Genomic DNA, 25,893 nt, shown 5'->3' with positions numbered 1-25,893 from the left:
TAGAAATAGTTTGCAGAAGTTCTTGTGGAGCTTAAGATACAATGCATCATGTCATGAAAAGTGACTCTGACAAGAAGAAGACATATTTATGAATGCAAGTCACAATTTATTTGTTGTTATTATGCAGAGTATGTTCCCGAGTAGCCATGCCTCTTGGTTAAAGTCACATCCAATCTTTTGATCTTTCAACTTTACATACACGTAGATAACCTTGCTTCTGTAAAATGAAATTTGACTATAGACAGTTCTTATTATATGTGCACTTATTAGTGTTATGTAACACTGCAAGCAGTTTGGTCCAGGCCCTTTAGATTATGTTTTATCTACCATAGCATTTCTGTTGTGACTCCAACAGTATATCTCCTGTTCACGTGTATTACAGAAACTGATAAACTTTGACACGGTTTGCCTGTGGCTCACCTTAACCTTTTACACCAAAGATAATCCCTAACTTTGTGGCTCTAAGATGCCATGTGTATCCAATATTGCACTGTACCACTGAGCTATCAACATATATATGTGCATGCTTATTATGAAATCATGAAGGATAATCATCTCTGTGGTGTTAAGAGAAACTTTTTGGTACAGTGAAGCACTACTATTATAATAGACTTGATAAGTCTATAAAGTTTAACTTATTACATATTGCATATACGTACAATCTTCTGTAATGTGCAATTATCAAGTTGTTTGATGTACATGTACTTCATAACAGTGTTTGAGTGTTTGTCCAGACTAACCATTTGGTACATAAGATGAACATTTTGAGTGTATTTCAAAAATTAAATGTTTGTTTGTATCTCAGGGCTGCCAGAGGGTGGTGGAAGATTGGCAGAAGATCCTGCAGGTCCATTCTCTGGTGCTCCCCCCTCAGGAGGACATGCGGTCCTGGCTGAAGTATGCCAGCCTCTGCAGGAAGAGTGGGCGACTGGTGAGATGAACTCTCAAATTTCTATAACCATAATGAAGGATATCCTCAGTCAAGGCTTGATCATCAGTCAAATCCAGCAGGGGCTTCACCTAGATCTACATGTACGCTGGGAGAAAATTTCACTTGGATACTATTCTCTTCAGAAATTAAAAACCGCAGATAATATCACAATCACACACCTCAGTCTTTTTCCTGTGTTGCTTCTTCCAGCACAGCCCATGTACTTACTGCAGACAAACATGCTGGAAATTTGTTTTTTCTTGGTAGAAAAAAGGACATTTTTTGTCTGAGCTAATTCCAAGATGTTACAACCTACCTTTAATTTGTAATCTTAACCCTGGGAATTCTACTCATTTGCAAAATACAATCGTGTTCAGTACAAATACCTACATGTCAAGTACAGGTACAGTATACATTTTACATGGTACAAGTTGGGTGGCACAGTTGACCCAATAGTCAGCTTGTATCCACCCACATGTACAAATGTACATTGTGCCAAATTTTGACAGCTGTAGCCACATTTGCCTCAAGGTGGTTCTGACTTCTCTAACATGCTCTATCATAATCCTGCTGGGTACTCTAAGACCTGGACCACATTATAGAAACTGTGTTACTGAGGCCTCTTCAACAATGTCTTGAACACCTAGATGTCTTAAAGTGTGCATTCTTTGGGAATTACTGGAGATGTGTCACTGTTTTGTAAATGTGGCAGTCTTAGAGTACCTGTCGGAAGTATAAGATTTGACATGAATTATTTACGGAAATCAACAATCTAATGGTGTATCAACACTTTCTGCATTTTAATCTAATTTTCACAAACGTTTCTGCATTTTAGTTTTAGTTTGTTGTGTTTTCTAAACATAATAAATTCAATCAAAATGGATGTATGTATGGACAAAGAATCCTCAAGGCATTGAGTCGACTCATGTCACAGAGATGTCCCTGATAACCAGTAATGATGTCTTTCCTCCAATTACCCAGAAGAATCTCCTGTCACCATTGATTTGTCAGACACCCCTCAAAAATATCACGCTGTCATCATATGGAAGTATTCAACCATAGATGAAATAACTTCCTCTGATGCCGACGCTAGATATACCTGCAGAACTCTGCCGACCCATTTTTTGTAATTTCTGGTCCAGGTGTGTAATGAGACACAGGTTACCCATCTTACGTTGCCGTCACTGTCCTAACAGGATTAGGAATATCATGCATGCCTGTCTGTGCTGCAGGGGTCTAAGCCCAGTTTTGTTAAAGGCAACAAGCCGTAGTGTCAAGGCTTAGCCCCCTGTAGGAAATCAGGAGGAGACAGACTGGTGAGATGGTGGATAACCTGCGGGTCTGACTAGGATGTTTTCATACTTCATCCAAACATCTGGACAGTCTTGATGAGGATCTAAGATGATTATAGGAAAGTTTATTGCAAGTTCCTGCCTATAGGCTAATTTCAAGTACATGTAACGTGAAAGTAAAGGATGGACAATGGATAACAATATAGTATGTGACTACTCTAAGACTATACTCTAAGTTCTAACTACTAAACACTAAATGTTGGGTTCGACTTCTTTTTCCTAGACAGTGGAAGACGAATGATCCCAAATGATCCCACTCTTTCTAGAATGTGTGGGTTTTGTGATGTTAAGAGGAGAGTAGTTTTCTTTTTGTCTGTAAACATGGAGAACTTAATAAGGGTTCTCAAAATTATCTTCTTTTATATTGTGGTCTTCACTATCATTTGGAAATAGCTGCAGACATATGGCATCCTTAGTTCTGTCTAGTTCCGGATTATGGGTGGTGCCTGAACACATCGCACCTGGGCATCTGACATCAGTGACCTGGTTTCTATAAACCCCTTTTCCTTTTCTCATAGTCAAGCCTTGCTGTGTAGCTGCAAATACTGTAACATTTGTCCTGTCCTGCCCCAACAGGCACTGTACAAATATTGTGTGTTTCAAGAACCTCTTTGGCATACTTCTAGATATACTTCTACAAAATTTATGTACTTCACTACAGCCACCAGTCCTTCTACTGTATGAGAAGCTATCCAAATAGCTCCATAATTACAGAATATTGACTTTTGTCTTTGTATTCCTCAGGCCCTGTCCCACAAGACCCTGACCATGCTGCTTGGTTTTGACCCGTCCAAGCACCCTGACCAGCCCCTGCCCACCAACCACCCTCACGTCACCTTCGCCTACATGAAGCACATGTGGAGATCCAACTCCAGGTAGGAATGTTGCTTCCTTACATGTACATGGCATTTTTCTTGAAGGGATTTTGTTTGTTTGTTTAAACCATTCTTTGTTCATAAAAGCTCAAATAACAATGCAAGCGATTTTTCATTGAGGTCATGAGGGAGGGGGTTAGGGTAAGACAAAAATGGCAGCAAGATAAAGTTTACAACATTCAAAGTCCTACTAAAATTACACATAATTTTCAGTGGTGATGTTTCTCAGATATTAATTACATTAAGATAAGTTTAACTGATGTAGATGATATATCTCTCTTCTAGAAATGAGGCATTCCAGCAGCTTCAGTACTTTGTGCAGCAATTCCAGGGTCTCCTGCAAGGTGTCTCTCCTGAAGATGCACAGCAGAGGACAGACATGCACAAACTATTAGGACGGTAAGTTTAGGCCATCCATCGCTCTTGACTATGATACAAATTGTTATCTGAGCGTGTTCTGTCCTCATGTATGTTTCAACACACATGCTATAAGAGGTAATTAAATGCCTAGCCTTTGTCACAGAATCTCTTCCTGTTATTTGTCAATTTGGCCAACTGTTCCCCTATGCGGCCTGCCCAAGGGAAGGACCAATAGAAGTGTGATGTGGTCAGGATAGTATAACGTCCTCAGTTTGGAATCTGTCTATTTAAGCTCACTCCCCCCACCCCCAGGTGCTACTTGAAGCTGGGAGAATGGCAGCTGAACCTGCAGGGTATCAATGAGAGCACCATCCCCCAGGTGCTGCGCTACTACTCCGCTTCCACAGAACACGACAGGAACTGGTACAAGGTCAGTTATACATTGCACTCTTTTAAAAAAATAAGAGTCTGTCAGTTTGACCTTTGAAAGTGTATCTTAAGGGGAGATGGCTGTTTGCTTAAATTTGCTCTTTACTAGTTTAAAAGCTAGCATTGACCAGTACCTTTTTGAAAGTAAAGAAGCCAGTTCTTTTTTTTTAGCACATATACAAGTACAAAATGTAGTTCTTTACATTTCTTGACTGTCTTCCCATTTGACAGACGAGTAGTGTAGAATATGTAGTAAGCATGGTTGTCAATAGCACATGCATGTGAAAAGGTCCACTTGAGTCAGATTGACAATCAGTTCATGTTCCACACATGCAGGCCTGGCATTCCTGGGCCTTTATGAACTATGAGGCAGTGTTGCACTACAAGGTGCAGTCAGACCAGCAGAAGAATGGGTCTCAGGCTGAGAGTAATAACGGAGAGGAGAGTGGAGCTCAGGAGGACCAGGAGAAAGAGGAGGAGACAGAACAGTCTCAGAGCCTGCAGTCAGCCAAGTCATCAGTGGTACGCAGAGTGAAATACAGTTCAAATAAAGAATATATTGGTAGGAATAGGGAGATTGTAGGACTACCAGTATAAACAGTCAGAGCCATTTTAAGCTTACTTGCCTTCATGGGCAGATTCAAACATCCTCATAAACTTTATTGATTTATCTTTTTAAAATTGCATAATAGAGGTGTTAGTAACTCTTTTCATATATACAAGTATATAGCCTACTAGTATGCATTTCAAGGAAGGCATTAGAGACTCTGCAATCTATGCAGAGCCACTGAGGAAGCAGTCTTTTTGAAAGAAGCCAGAAATACAATTTAGATAAAGGTGTGAAACTCTTACAAATGGTGAGTGAGAAAAGCACTTGCTCAGGTAGCTTTTACATGTAGCATGCAACCTTATTGGCCAAGTATTAATATATAATATTGAATAAAATTGTGTTGCTGTCATCCAGGGCATGGGGAACATCCACCACTACACCGTCCCCGCTGTACAAGGGTTCTTCCGCTCCATCTCCCTGGCTCTGTCCAGCGGGAACTCTCTCCAGGACACCCTGCGTCTGCTGACCCTCTGGTTCGACTATGGACACTGGCCAGAGGTGTACGATGCTCTAGTGGAGGGGATGAAGACTGTGCCTATAGACACCTGGCTACAGGTACTTGAGATACATTACCATATATATATGGTACATGTACATGTACATGTACCAGTTGGTTGGTATTGTAAAGGGATATGCTGAAAAACTGCAGCAAAAGAGAAACAAAATACATGGCATGAAACTGAAATACAAGTCTCAAAAACAGTTTCCAACACTACACTATAAAACATTGCTATCCCTAGGAACCCCTACTAGATACGTTATTAGCCTACTGTACAGATAAGGCTTTTCATTTTTGAGTAGTAAGCAAATTTGCAGGACTTGGGCAGTTAAACCTGACGTGTACATTCTTTACTGTTACATTTAACTGTCTCTTAGAGTTTAGATTTTCTCCATACTCATTGGTCATGAGGATCTCTCTTACATGTGTATTGTGTTTGTACAGGTGATCCCACAGCTGATTGCCAGGATTGACACCCCCCGACAGCTGGTGGGACGTCTGATCCACCAGCTACTCACAGACATTGGGAAACAACATCCTCAGGTCAGACGTCACAAGGACTATGTACAAGTAGATCCGTCAGTTGAAAACTGCTTTTAAAAGTTACTGATCCGATCCAAGTAAATGTTATATTATGTTATAAAGACAACCTGGTGTGAGTAAAAAATTTGCACATCAACTACAAATTCAAAGAAATCAGTGCATGTTTGGTTTCTCATACAAGTCACTTCTATTCCATGATCAGGCCCTGATCTACCCTCTGACCGTGGCGTCCAAGTCTGCCAGCCCAGCCCGACACACGGCAGCCAACCGTATCCTGAAGAACATGTGTGAACACAGCCCACAGCTGGTACAACAAGCCATGATGGTGAGGGTGTCTTTCTTTTTGTAAATACACTTTATTATGAATTATCATCATTGTATAATTATAGAATTACTCACAGAAACCGAAACTAGTATAGATCATGAACCTCCCTCAATAATGAATGACAACAGTTCTGGAGGCTCAACTTTGCTTTGCTACATCTCGTAATGAGGAGGATCAATGAAGATGATAGTCATTTTGAATGCCACATCAGATCTTGTAGGTAACATAGCTTGGACTAATTTCTTGACATACAGATACATGTATCTCATATATATTTAAATGGCTTGATTGAATGAGGCTAAAACTCACTATTCTGCATACCTTGATTTAAAAAAATGTGGATTTTATCACAGGTGAGTGAGGAACTCATCCGTGTGGCGATCCTCTGGCATGAGCTGTGGCATGAAGGGTTGGAGGAGGCGTCACGGCTGTACTTCGGGGAGAGGAACGTGAAGGGGATGTTCGCCGTGCTGGAGCCGCTCCACGCCATGATGGAACGAGGACCACAGACACTCAAGGAAACATCCTTCAACCAGGTATGTTTTACATGTACAACTTTGGGAACATTTAACCTTTAGCCATTCTTCAGTAAGACATCTGGAGCAGCATAGTTCCCATTTATATCTCTTATTCAGCCTGTCAAACTTTGGTTCTAATAAGTTCATTAGAAGCAATTTTATCTGGAGAAATTTCTCCATCTGTACATCTTTCAAACAAGTTGTTCCATGTTGCCCCCCTCCAGGCATATGGACGAGATCTGATGGAGGCTCAGGAGTGGTGCAGGAAGTACACCAGGTCTGGGAACGTGAAGGATCTGACCCAGGCCTGGGACCTGTACTATCATGTCTTCAGGAGGATATCTAAACAGCTGCCACAGGTGGGCTTGTTTGTTTATCTTATGTCACACAGGCCATGACCCACACATGTATCTAGGATGTGTGGTACTGCATGTTCAGGAAAATTGAGCTGACACAATCAAAGAAAGATTGCTTTAGTCCTGTAATGATAATGCTGTTCATCTATTGTGGTATCTGTCCTTGGTGCTGATTTGCCATTGGTAAAGCTTTCTTGGAAGCTTATTTTCCGTAGCTGTGTCTGTCATTTGCGCTGATTGGGAGATGTTCAGAAAAATATTGAGTTGACACAATTAAAGAAAGATTGCTTTCTTCACACTTACATTGACAGACCAATACAAGTGTTTTCTGAGGTTGCTCAACTCCTTTCTACCTAGTTTTTCTTTCACAACTGATGTTTGTGGAAAGTGAATGTGACCATGGACACATATTACAGGTGTCTAGACATCCTGCAATGTTTCTTCAGTACCCATTATTCAAAAGTCTTTCCCTGTGATATTTGCATCTAGTTGACATCCCTGGAGCTACAGTATGTGTCTCCCAAGCTGCTGATGTGCCGTGACCTGGAGTTAGCCGTGCCAGGGACATATGAACCCCACAAACCCATCATACAGATCAGCCGAGCACAGTCATCACTCGCTGTCATCACATCCAAACAGAGACCTAGGAAAGTCAGCATCTATGGTGGGTTCATGTACTACTGTGGCTACTGAACTACAAGTTCCATTTACGTTCTAATGCCAATGTTTTCAATTTTACCTATTGTTTGTCCCAGTGATTTCTCCACTCAGTCATGTCCTTGGCACTGATTTGCTTTCTTCATAGCCACAGTTTCAGGATTTTTGCTATGATTAAAGCCATTCTTTTCACTAACATGCCTCTCCTTGGTGCTGATCTGCCATCACAGCTATATCACCAATGCAATAACTTTATTCCTGTAATGATAATACTTCACAATGGCATCTGCCCTTGGTGCTGAATTGCTATTACAGAAGCTTACTTGACAGCTTGTTTGCCATAGCTATATCTGTCCTCGATGCTGATTGGTACTTGGCATAGACAATGAGATAATGTAGCATTCTTGGCTGCTTCTTTGCCATAGGGTTATCTGTCCTTGGTGCTGATTGGCTATTAAGCTATATCTACTTACCTCTTTCTAATTCTTTGATTTATAGCAAAATGTTAGTGCATTTCAGGAAGCAATAATACATACATGATGTTTGGCTGGTCATAGATGTATCTGTCCTTTGTGCTGATTGGGCCATCTTTCTGATTTGTAGCTCTTCTTCCCCCCTTGAGTTACAGCAAAGTGTGTCAAATTCAGAGAGCAATAGTGCAGACTTCATGCACAGTTTGTTCTGTATCTGTATAATCTGTATCTGTTTAGCTGGTATAACCGCCCTTCGGCGTAATGTAGCCAGCTTCGCAGGCACGTGGCACGGCGGCAGCTGGTTACATTACACCGAATGACTTGTTACACCTAGCCCTTGAACATCTAACTCTAAACATCGTTTAAAGCTATCTAGTGATTCATTGTTCATTGTTGTACCTGTCCCTGGTGCTGATTGTTCATTAGCTTATCTGCATCTACTTGTACCTTTCCCTAAGTCCTAAGAGTTACAGCAAAGTTTGTCAATTTCAGGGAGCAACGGTGCAGACTTCATGTTTCTCCTGAAGGGCCACGAGGACCTCCGGCAGGATGAGCGGGTAATGCAGCTGTTTGGACTGGTCAACACTCTGCTGGCCAAGGACCCTGAGACCATGAGAAGACACCTCAGGTGAATAAATACTTAAACTGCATGTCAAACCTTAATGCTGCAAAAAGCTGTACATATGTTGATGGACTTTTTCAGGCCTTTCTGTGAGGAAAAACTTTGTGTGAAACATTTAGGGTGTTTGTTGTTTTTCATCATTGTGTGCATAATGAGCACTAACATATTGAATATATTAGATAAATTGCTATAGTTAACAGTCACTGCTTTAGAATTTTTCTCCACTTTTTAGATGAAAATTGTATGAGAAGACAGCTAGATATTCATGTGTGTTTCCATCCCACAGTATCCAGAGGTACTCAGTGATCCCCCTGTCCACTAACTCTGGGCTGATCGGCTGGGTTCCCCACTCTGACACTCTCCACACCCTCATCAGGGACTACAGGGAGAAGAAGAAAATCCTGCTCAACATCGAACACAGGATCATGCTCAGGGTCAGTTGTCCTTTGCTTATTTCAATTTTTCTTCAAGATATTATTACCTGCTACCATATGTGACATGCTTTTCTTCTACATAGAGATAAGATGATGGTATAAACAACTCACTCACTTTCGCTCCATGGAGTGTCGCGCCTCTCCAAGTTGTCTTCCAGATGATTCTAACATAATTCTTAAACTTGCTAACTCATCTAAACTACATACATGAACTTATATGTTTATAATCACGAAGCAATCATTATGGGACTCTCTACTTATGCTGATTAAGTAAGTTTATAGTTTTTTGTGTGTGTTTTTGTTTAACATTGTTCACTTTCCACTTTTTGACTCTTTAGATGGCTCCTGACTATGATCACCTGACCCTGATGCAGAAGGTGGAAGTGTTTGAACATGCCATCAACAACACAGCAGGGGACGACCTGGCCAAGATCCTCTGGTACAAGAGCCCCAGCTCTGAGGTTAGTCCTTCTCTAGTTGTAGCACAATTTTCTTAAGATTATACTGTACATGTAGAAAATTGTAGTCTTGCTTTCATGTAGATGTATTAACTTGATAATATGATTGTTCTGTCTGTACTTCAGGTGTGGTTTGACAGGAGAACTAACTACACCCGTTCTCTGGCTGTCATGTCCATGGTTGGCTACATCCTGGGTCTGGGAGACAGGTAAGATATGCCCTCACCCATCATATAAAGCCCTGCAACAAAAGGACTACTGACAATGTAGACATGCCATACTCTTGCAAGTGGCTGTCAACACACCCACGTGCACATTGCTAGTGACCGAGTCTTACCAAAATTACTGGTATATTATATGGCGCTTAATGGTTCTAGATTTTTTCATAATGCCATAAATTGGTTGCATTCTGAATGACAGAAGCTTTAATGTGCCTGTAAATCAAAGTATACAAGAATTGCTTATTGTTTGTCTAGTAATAATCAAAGTTGAAGTAACAACTGAGAACTGAGTTACATTAAAGTTTGCTTACCTTGAATGTACTTCCAGGCACCCTTCTAACCTGATGTTGGACCGACTGTCCGGTAAGATCCTGCACATTGACTTTGGAGACTGTTTTGAGGTCGCCATGACCAGGGAGAAGTTTCCAGAGAAAATCCCCTTCCGTCTCACCAGGATGCTGACCAATGCCATGGAGGTGGGTACTAACCTGTTTACCTCCCACTGATATACCTCTCTGATTTGCTATTGCTGGATAATTACTTAAAGAATGCTTCTCATCTATTGTGACATCTGTCCTTGGTGCTGATTTACCAATTGGCAAAGCTTTCTTGGAAGCTTCTTTGCAATAGCTATATCTGTCCTTGGTGCTGACCGGTCATTTGCATACATACTGTAGCTATTGGTTTGCCATTGTTGTATCTGTCCTTGGTGCTGATTGGTCATTTTCATACATGTTGTAGCTATTGGTTGGCCATTGTCATATCTGTTCTTGATGCTGATTGGTCATTTGCATACATATTGTAGCTGTTGGTTGGCCATTGTTGTATCTGTCCTTGGTGCTGATTGGTCATTTGCATACATATTGTAGCTATTGGTTGGCCATTGTTGTATCTGTCCTTGGTGCTGATTGGTCATTTGCATACACATTGTAGCTGTTGGTTGGCCATTGTTGTATCTGTCCTTGGTGCTGATTGGTCATTTCCATACATGTACATATTGTAGCTATTTGTTGGCCATTGTTGTATCTGTCCTTGGTGCTGATTAGTCAATGCCGCACATATTGTTTGCCATGGAGGTCAGTACTAGCCTCTACTACTACTAGGTCAACATTTAACTCTTTATCAGTCCCCAGCTCACAACTACGACTTGTATACTTTTGTAATGGGACCACCTGCCTATCAAATCCACTTTTTTGCCAGTCTATTTGATTTTTCCATCCACTTACCTCCTTTCATACAATAGTCACATTTGTGCCTGGAGTGGTAAGTGTGTGCATTCAAGTATGACAGAATGTGTAAAATCATTAATCTCATATATCACTGTATATGTCTTAATTGAAAGAGGTGCAAGGGACATCGGCTGCACATGACTGAAAGAATTAATTTCTTTGCTCTGTTAGATCTCTCACCAATCTGTACTGGTGCACATACCCACTGTGGGATAATTCTGTGATGTGTGGTATCAGAATCAATACAAGTTGTGTTGTTGCACATGCTGAGTGTGTGTCTGTTTCTGATGGTTCTGTCTGTCCCCCAGGTGACAGGGATTGATGGGAACTACCGCATCACGTGTGAGAAGGTGATGCGTGTGCTGCGAGACAACAAGGACTCTGTCATGGCCGTGCTGGAGGCCTTCGTGTACGACCCTCTGCTGAACTGGAGACTGGTGGACAGTACGTGCAGTCTTTCATCACCTTTTTGTTCTGCACCTTTTGAAATATTTTGTGTTTACCATGGATATGCAATAGACAAACAATATCTGAATCTGTGCAAATAGTGAAAAATGTAGCAGTATAATATATTATCATAAAAATTTCACTGACCCATGACAAACTGTGTTAATCTGTTCCCTCTTTGCTTCCAGCTGCCCCCAAAGGCAAGAGATCTAAGACTAGGACAGAGTCTTACTCGGCCAGCCAGTCAGGAGCAGGTAAGAATGGTGTTTTAAGTTTAATACTCTAAGTTCTCATACATGTTTATAACCTTTGAATGTACAAATGTGTGTCTTAAGATGTTTTCTCAAGAAACTAGGTTGCTCCGTGTTGTGCACTAAAACTAAAAATTTTCCACTAAATCAGATGCCCTTGAGGAGATTGGCCAGGCCACTCAGAGGAACAAGGGCCTGCCTGAGTCTGTGCAGGCTTCATGGGGTAAGTACATGTACATGTTACAGTACTTCTTACTACTGTAGCTTTCTTTTTATGGGTGTCACACACTTCACTCAATATACTTGTTTCTGTTCTACATGTACTTCTTTTTCTATGTAAAGATTTAATCTAGTTGAATATTGTGTTTATGTTTATGATAGATTTGGGATGTATACATGTTATTGGAAAAAGACACACCCTTGCCTAACATTACTGCATGTTGCAATAGATGACAGTGAGGGCCCCAAACCAGAGGCTTTGAACAAGAAGGCAGTGCAAATCATCAGCAGAGTCAGGGACAAGCTGACAGGTAAGGCTGAACTTATTATGGAATATGTTTTTTTATCAATTAAAATATACTTGTACAGTTTTTTTATTATGATTGCTAAGGTTTAACTTTGATCTTTAACCTTTCACCTTTGGTCCCCAGGTCATGACTTCAACAAGGATGAGTCGCTGGAAGTGCCTACTCAGGTGGAGCTCCTGATTGGTCAGGCTACGTCACATGAGAACCTGTGTCAGTGCTACATAGGATGGTAAGTTAGCTCTGATTGGTCAGGCTACTCTAAGTAAGAGCTGATACTAGTATATGATATGAAGACATTTTTCTATATGACATTTTACTTTGTATTTGTAAATGCTATGACTTTTCACTAAGATAAACTCTAGAAATCAAGTATTGAGGGTAGTGATTTGAAACATTTGCATGAGTGCTAGTTTTTTTCTTGATGCTATGTGATATATTTCTAGTTATGCAATGTTACACATTTATGCCAGCTTTATGGCTACCTTGAAAACAGTGTCTAACAGTTGGAATGTTTTTGAATTCCAGGTGTCCTTTCTGGTGATGTTGGACATTTGATATCCCTTTGATAACTTCAGACCTGCCACTTCAGTGACTACATCTGAAGTGTCTGTAATAGTCAGGCTGGAAGCTGTTATGTAATGTCGTAAAGAATCATTGCGATATACAGTTGCAATTGTAATAATGATCATGTATGTGGGCTTATAGCAGGATCGGTTGATTACACACAGAAGCCGTGGATATAGGTTTCTGTTTCTTATAGCTGGATGTTGTCAGAGGGGAAGTTGTGTTTGTAGATGGTCTAATCTTATGATTAATCATGAAACAAAATGTGGAAGTGTACATACCTTATAAAAACATAATCAATTAATATCAACAACCCAATAAAAGCCAGAAATTCACAGTTGTGTTGTCTTTATTCCAAAACATTTTGTGCTTCATACTTCCAGCTTCAATCACAACATACGTGGTATACAGTATTTCTTTTAATACCTCAAAATTGTTGTACATGTATAAAAGATTTTTGAAGTTTTAATTCTCTGCTGCAACAACAAAGACCCTTAAAATCTCTTTTTTCATTCTTAACACAATTTAAAAATTTTCAAGCAAGATCATAAAATCTTTTTGTCATATTGAAACTTGGATTTGCATAATTTATAATTTTAGAAGAATATGACTGTACATTTTGTTTATTCCATAATTTGTATAACATACACACAAACTTGTAGTGTTCTAATGTATTATGTGTTTGCTTTAACCCCATGTTTTTCAAGACCTCATTTCGTAGGCTACTGCATGCCTTAACAATTGTGAAAGAAAATGGGCTGCTATAGATCAAACATAGTATAAAGGATTTTTGATATCTGGGCGTTTTCTACCCTTTTCTTTCAACAACGACTGCTGTATGGCACAAAGACATAGAAGATAGCACCTCATTTGAACAACCAAGTCAATGCTCACATTCGCCTTTCCATAGCTTTTTCTCGGTTCAACAATACGAAATCCAATACATGTACATACCATGTAAGTCTTGGCATGCAACTCACATGTATTCCAACATCATGATATGGCTACTATTTTACTAAGTTTCTATTAAAAAACACAACACTCTCTCCATCTTATGAAATACTAAAATATAATCTATGTAATACTTTGCTATTCTGTTACATGCTGCAAAGAGTCAAAATGTACTTCATATGAATAGTTGTTGCTTTTGTGCAATCCGTACAAAGACTTGTAGCTGGCACACAAAGCCATACAGCTTTGGGTTACGCCATCAGACATAATACAGCACACAGCCGTGATCCTCGCACGTCTTTGCAGGCCCTCCGTGACACTGGTACACCACGTCCTTGGAGTTGGTGGTGTGTTTGCCGGAGAAGCACAGCCCCGTCATGTAGGAGTTCACCCCCTCCTGGTAAAACGTCATGTTGGTCAGCCGGAACGTTGTCGAGCACGCGCGGCATTTGAAGGTCGTGCTGGTCGAGTGTTCCTTCTTTTTGACTACACAGTTGTTCGGGTGGCTCAGGGCACAGCGTTCCGAGTCAAATCTTGAATGAAACAAAACATTTACCTTATTACTTTGGCTATATTGTATTGAAAACCATGTACAACTCAGTGGCGTCGTCTTTTAAATAAACTGGGGTGTTTCTAAGAACTTTAACCACGCCAAAAGTAAAGAAAAACGGATGTGTCAAACTGCAAAGATGTGTTCTATCACTAGGCAAAATTACGTCATATAAGCACCTATTGTTTAATTACAACTATCACAAACAGAACAGAGAAACCATTACGAGACAGACGGTTGCTTGTTCTAGAATAACAAAAACGCTTTGGAACAGCAACACCTAGCTCCTAGTAACAAACATTGCCATATCTTCTCTGGAGCTTTACATCGAATTTCAAGATAGTTTCAATGGACCTCAAGGTAAGCAACTACTTCACAAATGCCCACCATTCCTCACGCGAGTGCACGCTGTACAATGCTGATGTTTTTACGATGTAAAAAAATGAACATGCTTCTCTCATCAGTTCTGCGTGAACTTCCGTCAATATTTCATAACCTGCTGCAAATATTCCCTTTAATAGCAGCCATAAATTTGTCCCATTGCAACAGAGCTCATCCGTAACAATGGAGGTCGTAAATATAACGCAATAAATCTCCACCTTGGCAATGGAAGATCAAAGACCGTGGTTCTGAGTGACTGCGATAATACATTTTTAACCAGATCATCATTAGACCCTTTCCCCCAAGGACTAGAAATGCAATCGCCATATCTAGGTATACCTATAGCACTTCTCAGTGCAAGCCTGGACCATGTCTAGCTACCTTCTTTTTTTTAACTTTCGAATTCTTAGATTAACAGTCCATGGAAAATGAAATGACTAATACGCGATCGTTCCAAATACCAAGGAAGGTGCAATTCGCAATGGATATTTCTCACCAATGAGACGACAGCAGCGAATGCCAGGACATCATACCCGAAACATCAAAACAAGCTTGAAACGCCACAGCGGCGCACTTTTCTTGAATACAACTCGTTACTTAATTTAGGAATGAATAGTTTATGAGTGTGGAGAGCTACACGGACATTACTAACAGCCCCATCCATTCTTCATGCCCCGATTGTGTCCGATGTTTGACGGGAAGATAGGAGTGATTGACAGCAGCCTTGTCATCCCACACACGCACTGACACTAACCAGCGATTCTACCCAAGGCTATTTTGTCAAAGAAGCACTGCAACTACAAGGAACGAAGCTAATAATTCACAATTGTTGTCATTATAGTGAGCTTTAGTGGAGCACTAAATTTGGTAGCTAGCGCTGTTGAATATCAATGTCCTTATTCCTAAATACAGTATACATGTTATATATATTATCATGAAATCTGATATCACTGATCACAATGTTCAGCTACAATTGTGAATGTGTGAATAGGGATGGAGTTCTACACACACACATATAACTGTAACCAACACGTAACCTTGGTTATTACATAGCTGCCATGCTTATTCTTTGTTTGCTCTTACCTGGGGTTGTAGTTCTTGTGACACCTGACACAGTGGAGCTGGGAGGCTGGCGGATGTCTGTGTCGGGGCAGAAGCAGGCTCATCGCCATGATCAGTTTGGCGTCTTTCCGCTTCAAACGTCTCTTCAGGGCCGATTTCAGCTCCTAGGGAAATGCAAAGGTCAAGCACATAGGATAATATATCCATGGTTTAGTACGAAAACGTCATTTAATCAGCCAAATGAATTGGCCCAGAACGACGCCGTATAGCAGAAATAACGGTTAATAGGGACTTATGGAGCTTCTAGTTAAAGATTTTTCTGTGGCTATTTCCTGATAGCCCCACGTCACAGTTTCGTCATTATACATCCCAAAAATTTTTGCGCAATTTCAGGAAATTCAAGCCACTTACCTCTGGGTCCATCGTATCCAACAGTTCCGACATCCGGACCAGCTCGTTGCTAAGGTAAGAACACTTCACAATGGCCTGGTCCTGAGTCCTCTGGTCGCGCGCTCTCTTGGTGGAGTCCGTGTGGCCGTTCGGGAGTCCGTTCACCGCTCGTCTCCTGTCATCCTCGAACTTCACATGATGCCGACCTTTTGGTCGCACGTCGTGATGCTCGTCACTGTCGTGGTCCTTGTTGTGGAGGATGGTGTGTAGCCGGGGTGTGTGCTGATGGTCAGGCTCGAGGATGTCCCTGTGACTGTGTTCTTCTGTTGAAGATGGAGTCCTCACGCTGCCATCACTCGACAGCGGAGTCAGGCCGTTTTCTCGTTCGTGAATCAAGTCGCTGTTCGCAAATCCGATGCCGGAGTCTTCAAACTTTTGCACTAGGTCGTTTATCTGTGGATGACGGGGCATTTCGCTGCTTTGTTGTGTATGCTCGATCCCGTTGTGCTCTGGCTGAAGGTCGTCACCGCCGGTAAAATTGCCAGCTTCCTCCGGACGACTGTTGTAGCCACGGCGACCACCGGCGATACCACTCTCCAACAGGTGGTGTCCCAGCTCCGCTTTTGAAGCATCAGAATCACTGTCGGTGCTGTGTTCTACCTTGCTCTGTCTCATAAGGTTAGTCCTTTGCTGAAGGCTTCGTGCAAACGAACTCTCCATGACAAAGGGCAAACCATCCATGGCACTACCTACCTCTACTGGATGCTCATCGTTTTCCTGTAACGTATCGTGGCAGCTGTTTTCCACATCTATGTTACTAGGAACGGTGTCTCTTTCTTCATGTATGTCTTTCCTGGGATCTTCCATCTCATTAGACACATGTAAACTGTCACCATTTTTATGGCTATGATCGAAATTTGGTTCCTTCTGTTCCTGGCTGAGCGTCTCAGTGCCTGTCTCCACAGGCAGAGTGTCGTTGCCGTGATGTACGTGTGCTGAGCTCTGGTTATCATGGCGCGGGTGAATTAGGGCGTCACCAATTTGAGTCGTTGTACTATGGATCTCATTTGGCACTGGTTCTTCAGTCTTCACAGACTCTTCTGAATCTGCGTTTATGGCCTGTTCCACATGATTTGTGCCACTAGTTGGGACGCTGTCTTCAGTGTTTTTGACTTCGTTTGGTATAGTGTCTTTATCTGTGCTAGGAAAGTTTCGCAAGTTGGGACTAGTTTGATGATTATGGCTCGTCTCTGTATGTTTTGTGGGGGATACTTTCGACTTGCTGTCCTCCTTTGAGCTACCAGCGGTTTTCTCTGACGGTTGACTATCAGGTAAGGGGTTTGTTTTCTTGCGTTCATCTCTTATTTTCAGTTCCCTCTGCCACGGCCGTTCACCATCCATGACTTGCCGTTTTCGTTTATCAATCGGAAAGTGGTTCTCCTCAAACATCTTACTTATCTTCGCAACTTTTCCTCTGCCTTTCTTCGGATTATTCCACGCACGAGAACTCAGGTCAAGAACCTCCTGTTTCTCCGGAGCGCGGTGCGCCCGAGCCGTGTTGTCCAGGGACTGAAACCCGTCCACGATCGTGGCCACCTCCCTGTCCTCTGCACAGCCGTCCAGGGCTTGTTCGATATCGTCCATGGAGTACGCCATTTTGCCAGTGGCAGTCAAGCGCATGAGCTCGTGTGAGTTTGATGGCGACAACAGAATTAAGGAAGATAACCCTCAGTTATTCATACCTGCAGAAACAAAAATCAATGATTATTGTTTTAAAAACGGGGGTTGCGATGTCATATTGGTAAGAAAACTGATGTGGAATATAAACATGAGTGCTGGTGACGTGGCTATTTCAATCTTTGAACAGTTTATTGTAGTAAGATAAGACGTCTTTTCAATGTATGTGTATATTTCATGCTATAAATCATTGATGCCACATGAGGGGCTTTACTTTTACAGCGACACAACAGTGAAATGCTGCCAGTGGACCGTGCTTCTTGTATTCATTACACTAGATCTTGACAGGATGGCACTTTTAAAAGCTGTTATAGATGAATGTCCACGTGGGATTTCGTGCCTACGTCTAAATCCACAGTTCATGCACGAGTGCATGAAATCAGATACCCGGGTAATTACAGACTATCGTGCACTTTTTTATGGCACCGTTTCTGAACTATGCATTAAAAATGAAGTAGGCTCAATTATCTGATTTACCCAGAATGTTTTGGGTAGTTTTTCACGTAGTCCACTGCGAAAAGAGGGGCAAGCCTCTATATTTGGGTATTTTATGGCGGAAACGTACCCAATGACTGTGTGCTGTTCGCTGTAATTAATAGTACACGCAGCTATGATAAGGGTGTAGAAAAATCCCCCATTTGAAGTGTACAGAAAACACCTACGTAGCTACGTCATTGTCTGTAAATGTAGTACAAAGTAAAAGTATCAACAGTAAACATCATTGGCAAATTGTGGACACAGCCCGGAATACCCACCGACCCCGGAGACCTCACGAAACCGTGTTTTCCTACGAGTTTATTCGGTCAGCTGGGCCGCTAAGAATAGGCTTGGAAGTCATCGTATTTTACGAGCCGGGCAAACAAGTGATGCAAGGGTTATGCCTCAAACAGGCACTCTGATTAAAGTTTAACCTACTCACGTCTTATTGAAGAGGCATTGTGTCGAATAAACATGACCCAAGTACGTATATGTGCACCGCCGAATGGCGTTAGTGGCTAAATATAAGAACAAAGGAGAATGTGATCGACCATAACATTCCTTAACTGGTTCTACCGATTTGTGAAATTTGTCTAAAATACTGTATGGCTCAGGTTAGTATGTTTTGAATCAACTTCAACGTGCTGTCATAAAACAACTTCTGGAATGCAGCAAAAATACAACGTTACTTACATTGTACGTTACGCTAGATGGTGGGCATAACATGTTGCTGTTCACAACAATGTCGTCTTATTTTCCTCATATCTTTGTACGAAAGGACATATTCCTTCTATCTAAGTATAGATCATTCTATTTGATGCTAAAGGATACATAATGATGATGACGCTCTTAAGCTTCACTAGAACGTTAGTTGGACTCCCCCCCCCCTCCTCCGTACATGTATTTACCAGAGATGTTATGCTCCAACGTAGGTCATGGCATTGTGGCAAGCAGTGATCACAGTCATACATTATGTCTAATGATGACAACTAAGAATGACAGAGATTACGGTTTCGCACGTATGTGCAAACTATGCTCTCTGTCAGCAGAAAACCTCAAGCGAATTCGCTAGAACGATATCGATAGAGCTAACGTTATAGCTGCACATGTAGTAGTGATCAACTGAACACAGCTGTATTCCCCTCCTAGAATGATATAAGAAAAACGGCTTCGTTACCTTCACAAGCTAAACCCCGCGCATCAGCATGTTAGACGCCACCGCTGTGAGTGTAACTGTATTCAGTAACAGGTACATGGAACAGTGATCCTGTGTTGATGGGTAAATATTTGCGTTTCGCAGTGCCCTGACATCATGGCGTCACATGGACGTCCATTCTAACAAGTGTTCGCACTTTAATGAGCAAGCACTCAACATCAGGGATGAAAAGGTACAGCTTTATGGCTTTAACCTCTGCTATGTGGAAAACAAATTCACGCAAGGAGGTTCAATGACCTGGTAAATATGCTATGAATAGATTACTACAAAATACAATGGGTGAATACTTTTCCTACAGCACATCTTACATGATATATTGTAACGCAGTTTTGATCCTCTGTTATCAATGTGACGGTACGCAAACTAGTCGACCGTCTTGATCTATGTCATTTCCTGCAGATACTGTATGTTGTTTTAATGTTCCGTGTCTAATAGGTTATACTTGTTGAACATTGAGAACATTGACAGCTCAATACCACAACAATCTGAATCATGGGTTTGGAATGGAAGGAGCTAATTATGACAATAAATATGTCTGCCATAAAAACTGAAGTGCGCTTAACTCGACAGGAGCGCCGAGGAAAACGCTTAATTGGACCATACAAATGTGTTTATAGGACTGTACACGGTCACCTACGTGTGAATGTTCACATTACAGAAACCAAACATGCTCCACGTGTATTGCTGTTGCAATTTGAATACAGAAACATGTCAAATATTATCATGGCGTACTCCGGTTTGCGTGCCAAACGCCCATTAAGAAGAAAAACGTGTTTATGATAGCATGGGTAAGTATACGATTTCATGGTTTTCACAAACACGTTTATCTACTGCGAAGTCCATTAGACCGATAACGTTCTGCCCTTGACAATCAACTAACGGTGACAGAAGCGAGCACGCAATTCTGAACTGTGCGATTCCTAAGTGCGTACGGATGATCGGTGCAATTTTGCCCATGCTCAGCAATTAGTGATATTGTCGTTTCTTGTTGGTTTGATAATAATTATCGTTTTGATAGAACCAGCTATAAGATACATCTTCTGAAGCACTAATTCTGCAAGAAAGAGGTCTCGAATTGTATAAAGACATTTCCCATGCGTAGCGCGCCTTAACCCTTAATACGTCTTATGTTGCTGGCTGCTTGTGCATGCATAAACTGATAAAGGATCGACACAGATTTGTCCCACGACAAACATTCAAAACCGCCTAACACCTCCCGCAATGCCACCTCACAGCCTTATCACCGGAAAAGGTATAATCGCCGACGTTAAATGATTTTTTTTCACCGAGAACCACACATAAAATGTGTGTTTGTGCGCGCGCGCGCGTGTGTGTGTGTGATTGTGTGTGTGTGTGTGATTGAGTGTATGTGTGTGTGTGTGTGTGTGTGTGTGTGTGTGAATTGTGTGTATGTGTGTGTGTGTGATTGTGTCTCTGTGTGTGTGTGAGAGTGTGTGTGATTGAGTGTGTGTGATTGAGTGTGTGTGATTGAGTGTGTGTGTGTGTGTGTGTGTGTGTGTGTGTGTGATTGTGTGTGTGTGTTTATGTATGTATGTTTGTATGTATGTATGTATGTATATATATATGTGTGTGCGTGTGTAACTATGTGTTTGTGTTTGTGTCTGTGTGTGTGTGTGAGTGTGTGTGATTGAGTGTGTGCGAGTGAGTGTGTGTGATTGAGTGTGTGTGTGTGATTGAGTGTATGTGTGTGTGTGTGTGTGTGTGTGTGTGTGTGTGTGTGTGTGTGTGTGTGTGTGTGTGTGTGTGTGTGTGTGTGTGTGTGTGTGTGTGTGTGTGTGTGTGTATGTTGATACCTAAGGAATCAAGGTATAACACCATAAGCCACAAACACCACCGTCAAATAAACATCCACCTACCGAAGGCATGCCGCACGCTAAACGTTCCTCTCGGACTTAGCAACACGAAAACGTCGCCTCCAATTAATACGTTATCAATAACTCTGATGGATTTACAATTGCCTCCCGTTTGGCCGGGCTTCTCTCCGGAGAATAATGCCGCTTTTGTGGCCCCTACCCTCCCACCTGTGTGGTAGGATATCGGGTCAGTGAGAGGGTGTGGGTCCTCGTTAATTGGAAAAATTATTGGAGAGGAACGAGGCCATATGTTTTCACATAAACGTATAAAATAAGTCATGAAACCGACACGACGTGGCGTAATAGATGTCCAAAATCAGAGGCAATGGAACATTAACTGCACTCTATGTGTCTTGGTCATTCATTACAGTGTGTATACACACAGGACGCCACAAGGCTATTAACCGCTTTAAAACTGCGTTCACGAGGAATGGATTTTAGCTTGGCTGTGTGCCTGAACGGGAAATTGACAATAATGCACTGTGGATACGAATTCGATTACTGTGGAACTACTGAACGTCGTAAGATGAGCTGAATGATTGTGTACAGGAATTAGAGTGGTGATGGCTCTGCGGTGGGGAGTTTCCCGTTATATGAATCAAAATGTGTTCATTTTTGTGTCTTTGTTACTACCTTGATTGGAGTAAATACATAAAGTTACGCTAGGGAGAGTGCCAAATAGGTTACAGTTTTTGAAATAATATGATGACACTGAAATTCAACTGCAAAGACGATTGACTAATCTACAACCACAACAAGTTTGTTTTAAAAATTGTCTATTTCTTAGTTTTTCCAAATCTTCATGAACTATACCTGTAACGTTACATTCACCGACACAAAACCAAACGTCAACCTCTACATACCCCCTGTCCGTACTATTTAAGTGACAAAGCTACCCCTTCCGTTCCCTGTCACACCTATCAATGAGTGTAAAATGGCACCGTGACGTGTGACAGGCGACGTGACGACAGGTGAACGGTGCGGTTTGTCATGACTCCCGAAATGGTTCTCCTATCACGGGAGCGACACAAGTCATTGTTATTACACTCAGCACGGCATTAATTTGTTTGCAAGCAATGTAGTGTTGAACAACGTTTAGGTTGTAGCTGTAAGAAAAATCGATAATGAGAGACGATCCCCCGCACTGTTTGGAAACATTTTGATGAATCTCTCCCAGCCTCAAGGGTCACGGTACAGGTGTACAGATGCAGGTGTGGCCGGCTAACGGAAACGTGCAGGAATTTTTAACGTCTGTTAGCAACATAGTAGACTGGCATGTTTCCAATTTTATGACACTTGGGGTTTGTTCGTTTTTAATTCAGGGGTGGGTATGGGAATATTTCAAATCACCGTCTCCATTTCATCTTTTTTTGCCATGGCTTATTTAGACTCAGATCTAGACGAGAAAATTACACGTAAAACACTTAGATAATCAGCAATTTCCATAGGCTCGCTAGCTATTTAAAGGACGAATAAATTTGAATAGACTCATCAGGACTAGATTACTATAGTTTACACTGTGAGTTCATTGCCACATAGCTACATAGTCAGGTTAGATAGATGAAGATAGTGGAGAGAAGTAAAGAAATACGTAAGAAACACGACGTTTATATAAACGAAACAGTGGTTCAAATTGTTATTGACGTTAGCTATACTATTACTTTGCCATTTGTAATTTTGTTGTACATTACCTGCATCATGGTGTCTGGATAAACTAATGACTTAATTGTCCGTATCACATATCAGAGCAAATAACAAACCATTAACCAACCTGTTTTGTTTGTAATCTGATAGTTTCCAGGTCAGCCACTTATGAGAAGAAGTGTTTGCTATCAAGGGACTTAGATGGATCACGAAACAAAAGATATCGATATAAACATGTAGTTTGTATCGACGATATGATATGATAAATGTCAAATATACACACATTTATATACAGCTATATGTGTGTATATTTGAGATATACACAGAGGAAAGGGCGGGAAAAGGTGGACACACAAACTAGTACATCGACCATAAACATGATGATGATAATAAATATAACATTGTCACTGTCAGATAGAGTTACAAATTGCCTACCACAAACGGTAAGATGAGCTAAATTAAGAAAGAGCTGAAGTAGAACAGGTCTACTCCTTGAGACAGGCGATGACGAAACTCGCCAAGTCTTGATTTTAATGGAGAAAAATTGTTGATGACCTATGACTCAACAAGACGTGAATAGGGTTTTAAGTATGATAAAGAAACCGATATTTTTTTGCCCTTGTTACTTAACGGTAAAGGTCCCATAGCCTTTTTGGTATATTGTGTCTAGAGCACGGTACTAGACGACCTAGCTATAGCCCATCCCCTCCTCCCACCTCTTTTTTACTTAAGCACTATTTAATATGACATCAAATTTATGGTTTAGTCCAAAATATTTAAGCCCCACTTGATGTGTAACTAAATAGTATACTTAGAAGATTAACCAGCACGTAATGGCGGTCATAAGCTCCAAACATGAGCGCTGCATTTTGGCCACATAAACTGATATCAGAATGGAAATACATGTACAGAAGCGCTGTTACTTAAGGTTAATGTGATTTGTACACATCATGATGATGTATGAAGGACACGTATAAACTGTAACTGTGCGGTTTACAGTACTGAATACATGCGGTTCACGCGTGACTAACCTAACATCCCATGACAGCCGGGTCCTGAGGGGATATACCCCGACAGTCTTCCGAGTGATATAAATTAAAAGCGGACGAATGGTGCACGTTACGTGACCTGACGCGTATTGTGAGCTTTAAAAGGTTTCCGTGTGGGTGACGTACGGTCGTGTTGCGTGAAGGTGACACCGACCGGCGTACGGGCGCACAAAGCGGACACAAACACGGCCGTGACGGCATTGTGGAGGTCACAGCACCGCAGGCTCAGTCTCATTCAGCGAGACAAGTGTAATATGTATATACATGTAGCTATGATTTATTCTCTGGCTGTACCCAGTCAATACTCTGAAGTGGACATTGTTAGAGAGCTGCAAATTCGCCATAACCGTCTTTTATATGCACAACATATTTGTAGTAGTAGTTAAAATCGTTAGCATATTGTAACGTAATCGTATTTTTTTCGAAATCGTATTACGTTTCTCATTCATCCATCGGTGTGAATTGATAATCACTAAAGCAATTTGATCTACAAGCAAATGTTGGGCTGGAATGATATACATTTGTCCTCTTGTTTTTGTTATCCTCTAGCTCTAAATGCTTTAGTCAGTGAAGTGTAGAATAAACTATAAAGTAGAAAGTCACCATAATGTTCATATACCATCTGCTTGGATATCATACAATGCCTTAAGATCTGTGTGGGATCAAATTCGCCAGGAGGTCTCTGATTTCAAGGCCGTAGATGTGGTTTCCCGCCCTAAAACAGTGACCTCGCTTCGGCGTGAGAACTTACCTCACACCTGTACTCATCGTCTCAGGGGCAGCGCCCAGCACTAGACCTATCGTTAGACTTTAACTAGTAGTGGTGGTAGGGGAAATAGTAGAATTTTATTAATCTCTAAGCAGATATTTTTCGTGGTCAAGACACTATAGATGGCCTAGCTAGCCCCGTAGTATTTTATCATAAGAAGAGTTGGCCAATCCACGGAGACGCCTGGTACATATGCAGACTAGCCCATTGAACCATGCCACATACATTTAGGTAAAGGTATTATAGAGATTACTCTATAAACTTAGGCTAACATTAGTTTACCCAAAGGTTGTATCGGATTAAAAGATTATCTTGATAAGTACCGCTTTTAAAGGCAGACAAGATCTAGAGGAAATGTTTTATGGGTAAATCTCCTGGGCTGCTTATTCTAGCCCCATTCTCTTACGATGCGATAGAAAGAACATACTGCACAGCTTAGCGTTATATCAATAAAACATCACTGCTTTTCTGTCCCTGTACTACAGTAAGATAACACCTTTATCAATTACACACCTTTATCCTTTCCAAATTGCACGTTTTCGGCGTTGTTGATCTAGCTTACGTTTTCTGTATTATACCGGACATGTTATATATTGTGCGGAAATCTAATATCCTGTCATAAAACACGAAGGATATTGAAAAGATAAATCAAGCTGTAAAAACGCAGAGGAAGCACGCGTCGGGTCATATTTGTGGGTACCTCGTATCTACAAGGATCTGGACAGGGTCACGGGCTAAGCATACATGTAAATTACATGTGTGTGTGTAATGTAGCGGAAAACCACAAAAACAACCCACACGCTATCGTACGTATAGCATCTATACTGCATTATGACGTTTGTAATTGGAAAGGTTTGGTCTTACCTTAAGAATCTACCTGGTTGGATCTTGCCTTAAGTGTACGCCCAGGAGCAGAACTGGTAGCATTTCTCCGACGTCTCTGTGTGTGCAGACTGGCCGGCCGTGTTGGTGGGTCTTGACAACCCCGCTCTTTAAACATTCAAACAAAACGGGCCAAACAGCAATTTGTAACGGAGTACTCCCAGGTCGCTATTAACAGCGCTAACAATACCACCATTGGTACCTTTACACGGCATGACACAATACAACGG

General features: G+C 41.4%; 2 protein-coding genes across 2 annotated transcripts in view; one reads left to right on the top strand and one right to left on the bottom strand.

Annotated features, from left to right (window-relative positions):
• LOC109479983 (serine/threonine-protein kinase mTOR-like) overlaps positions 1–12,877 on the top strand; it is a 113,571-nt gene extending 100,694 nt beyond the window's left edge. Inside the window, exons 32-53 of the mRNA XM_019782063.1 lie at positions 806–931; positions 3,028–3,158; positions 3,444–3,557; positions 3,831–3,948; positions 4,284–4,469; positions 4,912–5,112; positions 5,501–5,599; positions 5,802–5,924; positions 6,278–6,460; positions 6,667–6,801; positions 7,288–7,462; positions 8,421–8,556; positions 8,837–8,984; positions 9,323–9,445; positions 9,569–9,651; positions 9,992–10,139; positions 11,201–11,336; positions 11,528–11,593; positions 11,742–11,813; positions 12,040–12,120; positions 12,241–12,346; positions 12,643–12,877. Of these exons, the coding sequence (XP_019637622.1) occupies positions 806–931; positions 3,028–3,158; positions 3,444–3,557; positions 3,831–3,948; positions 4,284–4,469; positions 4,912–5,112; positions 5,501–5,599; positions 5,802–5,924; positions 6,278–6,460; positions 6,667–6,801; positions 7,288–7,462; positions 8,421–8,556; positions 8,837–8,984; positions 9,323–9,445; positions 9,569–9,651; positions 9,992–10,139; positions 11,201–11,336; positions 11,528–11,593; positions 11,742–11,813; positions 12,040–12,120; positions 12,241–12,346; positions 12,643–12,658 (2,706 nt within the window). The 3' untranslated portion in view covers positions 12,659–12,877. The remainder of the gene's footprint in view (positions 1–805; positions 932–3,027; positions 3,159–3,443; positions 3,558–3,830; positions 3,949–4,283; positions 4,470–4,911; positions 5,113–5,500; positions 5,600–5,801; positions 5,925–6,277; positions 6,461–6,666; positions 6,802–7,287; positions 7,463–8,420; positions 8,557–8,836; positions 8,985–9,322; positions 9,446–9,568; positions 9,652–9,991; positions 10,140–11,200; positions 11,337–11,527; positions 11,594–11,741; positions 11,814–12,039; positions 12,121–12,240; positions 12,347–12,642) is intronic.
• A 438-nt stretch (positions 12,878–13,315) lies between these two features.
• On the bottom strand, positions 13,316–18,115 carry LOC109479643. The gene is made up of 4 exons (XM_019781628.1): positions 18,097–18,115; positions 16,037–17,742; positions 15,647–15,789; positions 13,316–14,165 (listed from the first exon to the last, which is right to left on the bottom strand). The coding sequence occupies exons 1-4, from the start codon at positions 18,113–18,115 to the stop codon at positions 13,892–13,894; spliced, it is 2,142 nt and encodes a 713-aa protein (XP_019637187.1). The 3' UTR covers positions 13,316–13,891.
• Positions 18,116–25,893: the final 7,778 nt, after the last annotated feature.

The sequence above is a fragment of the Branchiostoma belcheri genome, unplaced genomic scaffold (genome assembly GCF_001625305.1).
Source record: "Branchiostoma belcheri isolate BF01 breed outbred unplaced genomic scaffold, Haploidv18h27 scaffold5, whole genome shotgun sequence".
In the NCBI taxonomy this organism is placed as follows: Eukaryota; Metazoa; Chordata; class Leptocardii; order Amphioxiformes; family Branchiostomatidae; genus Branchiostoma; species Branchiostoma belcheri.
This window is presented reverse-complemented; position numbering and strand designations above follow the sequence as displayed.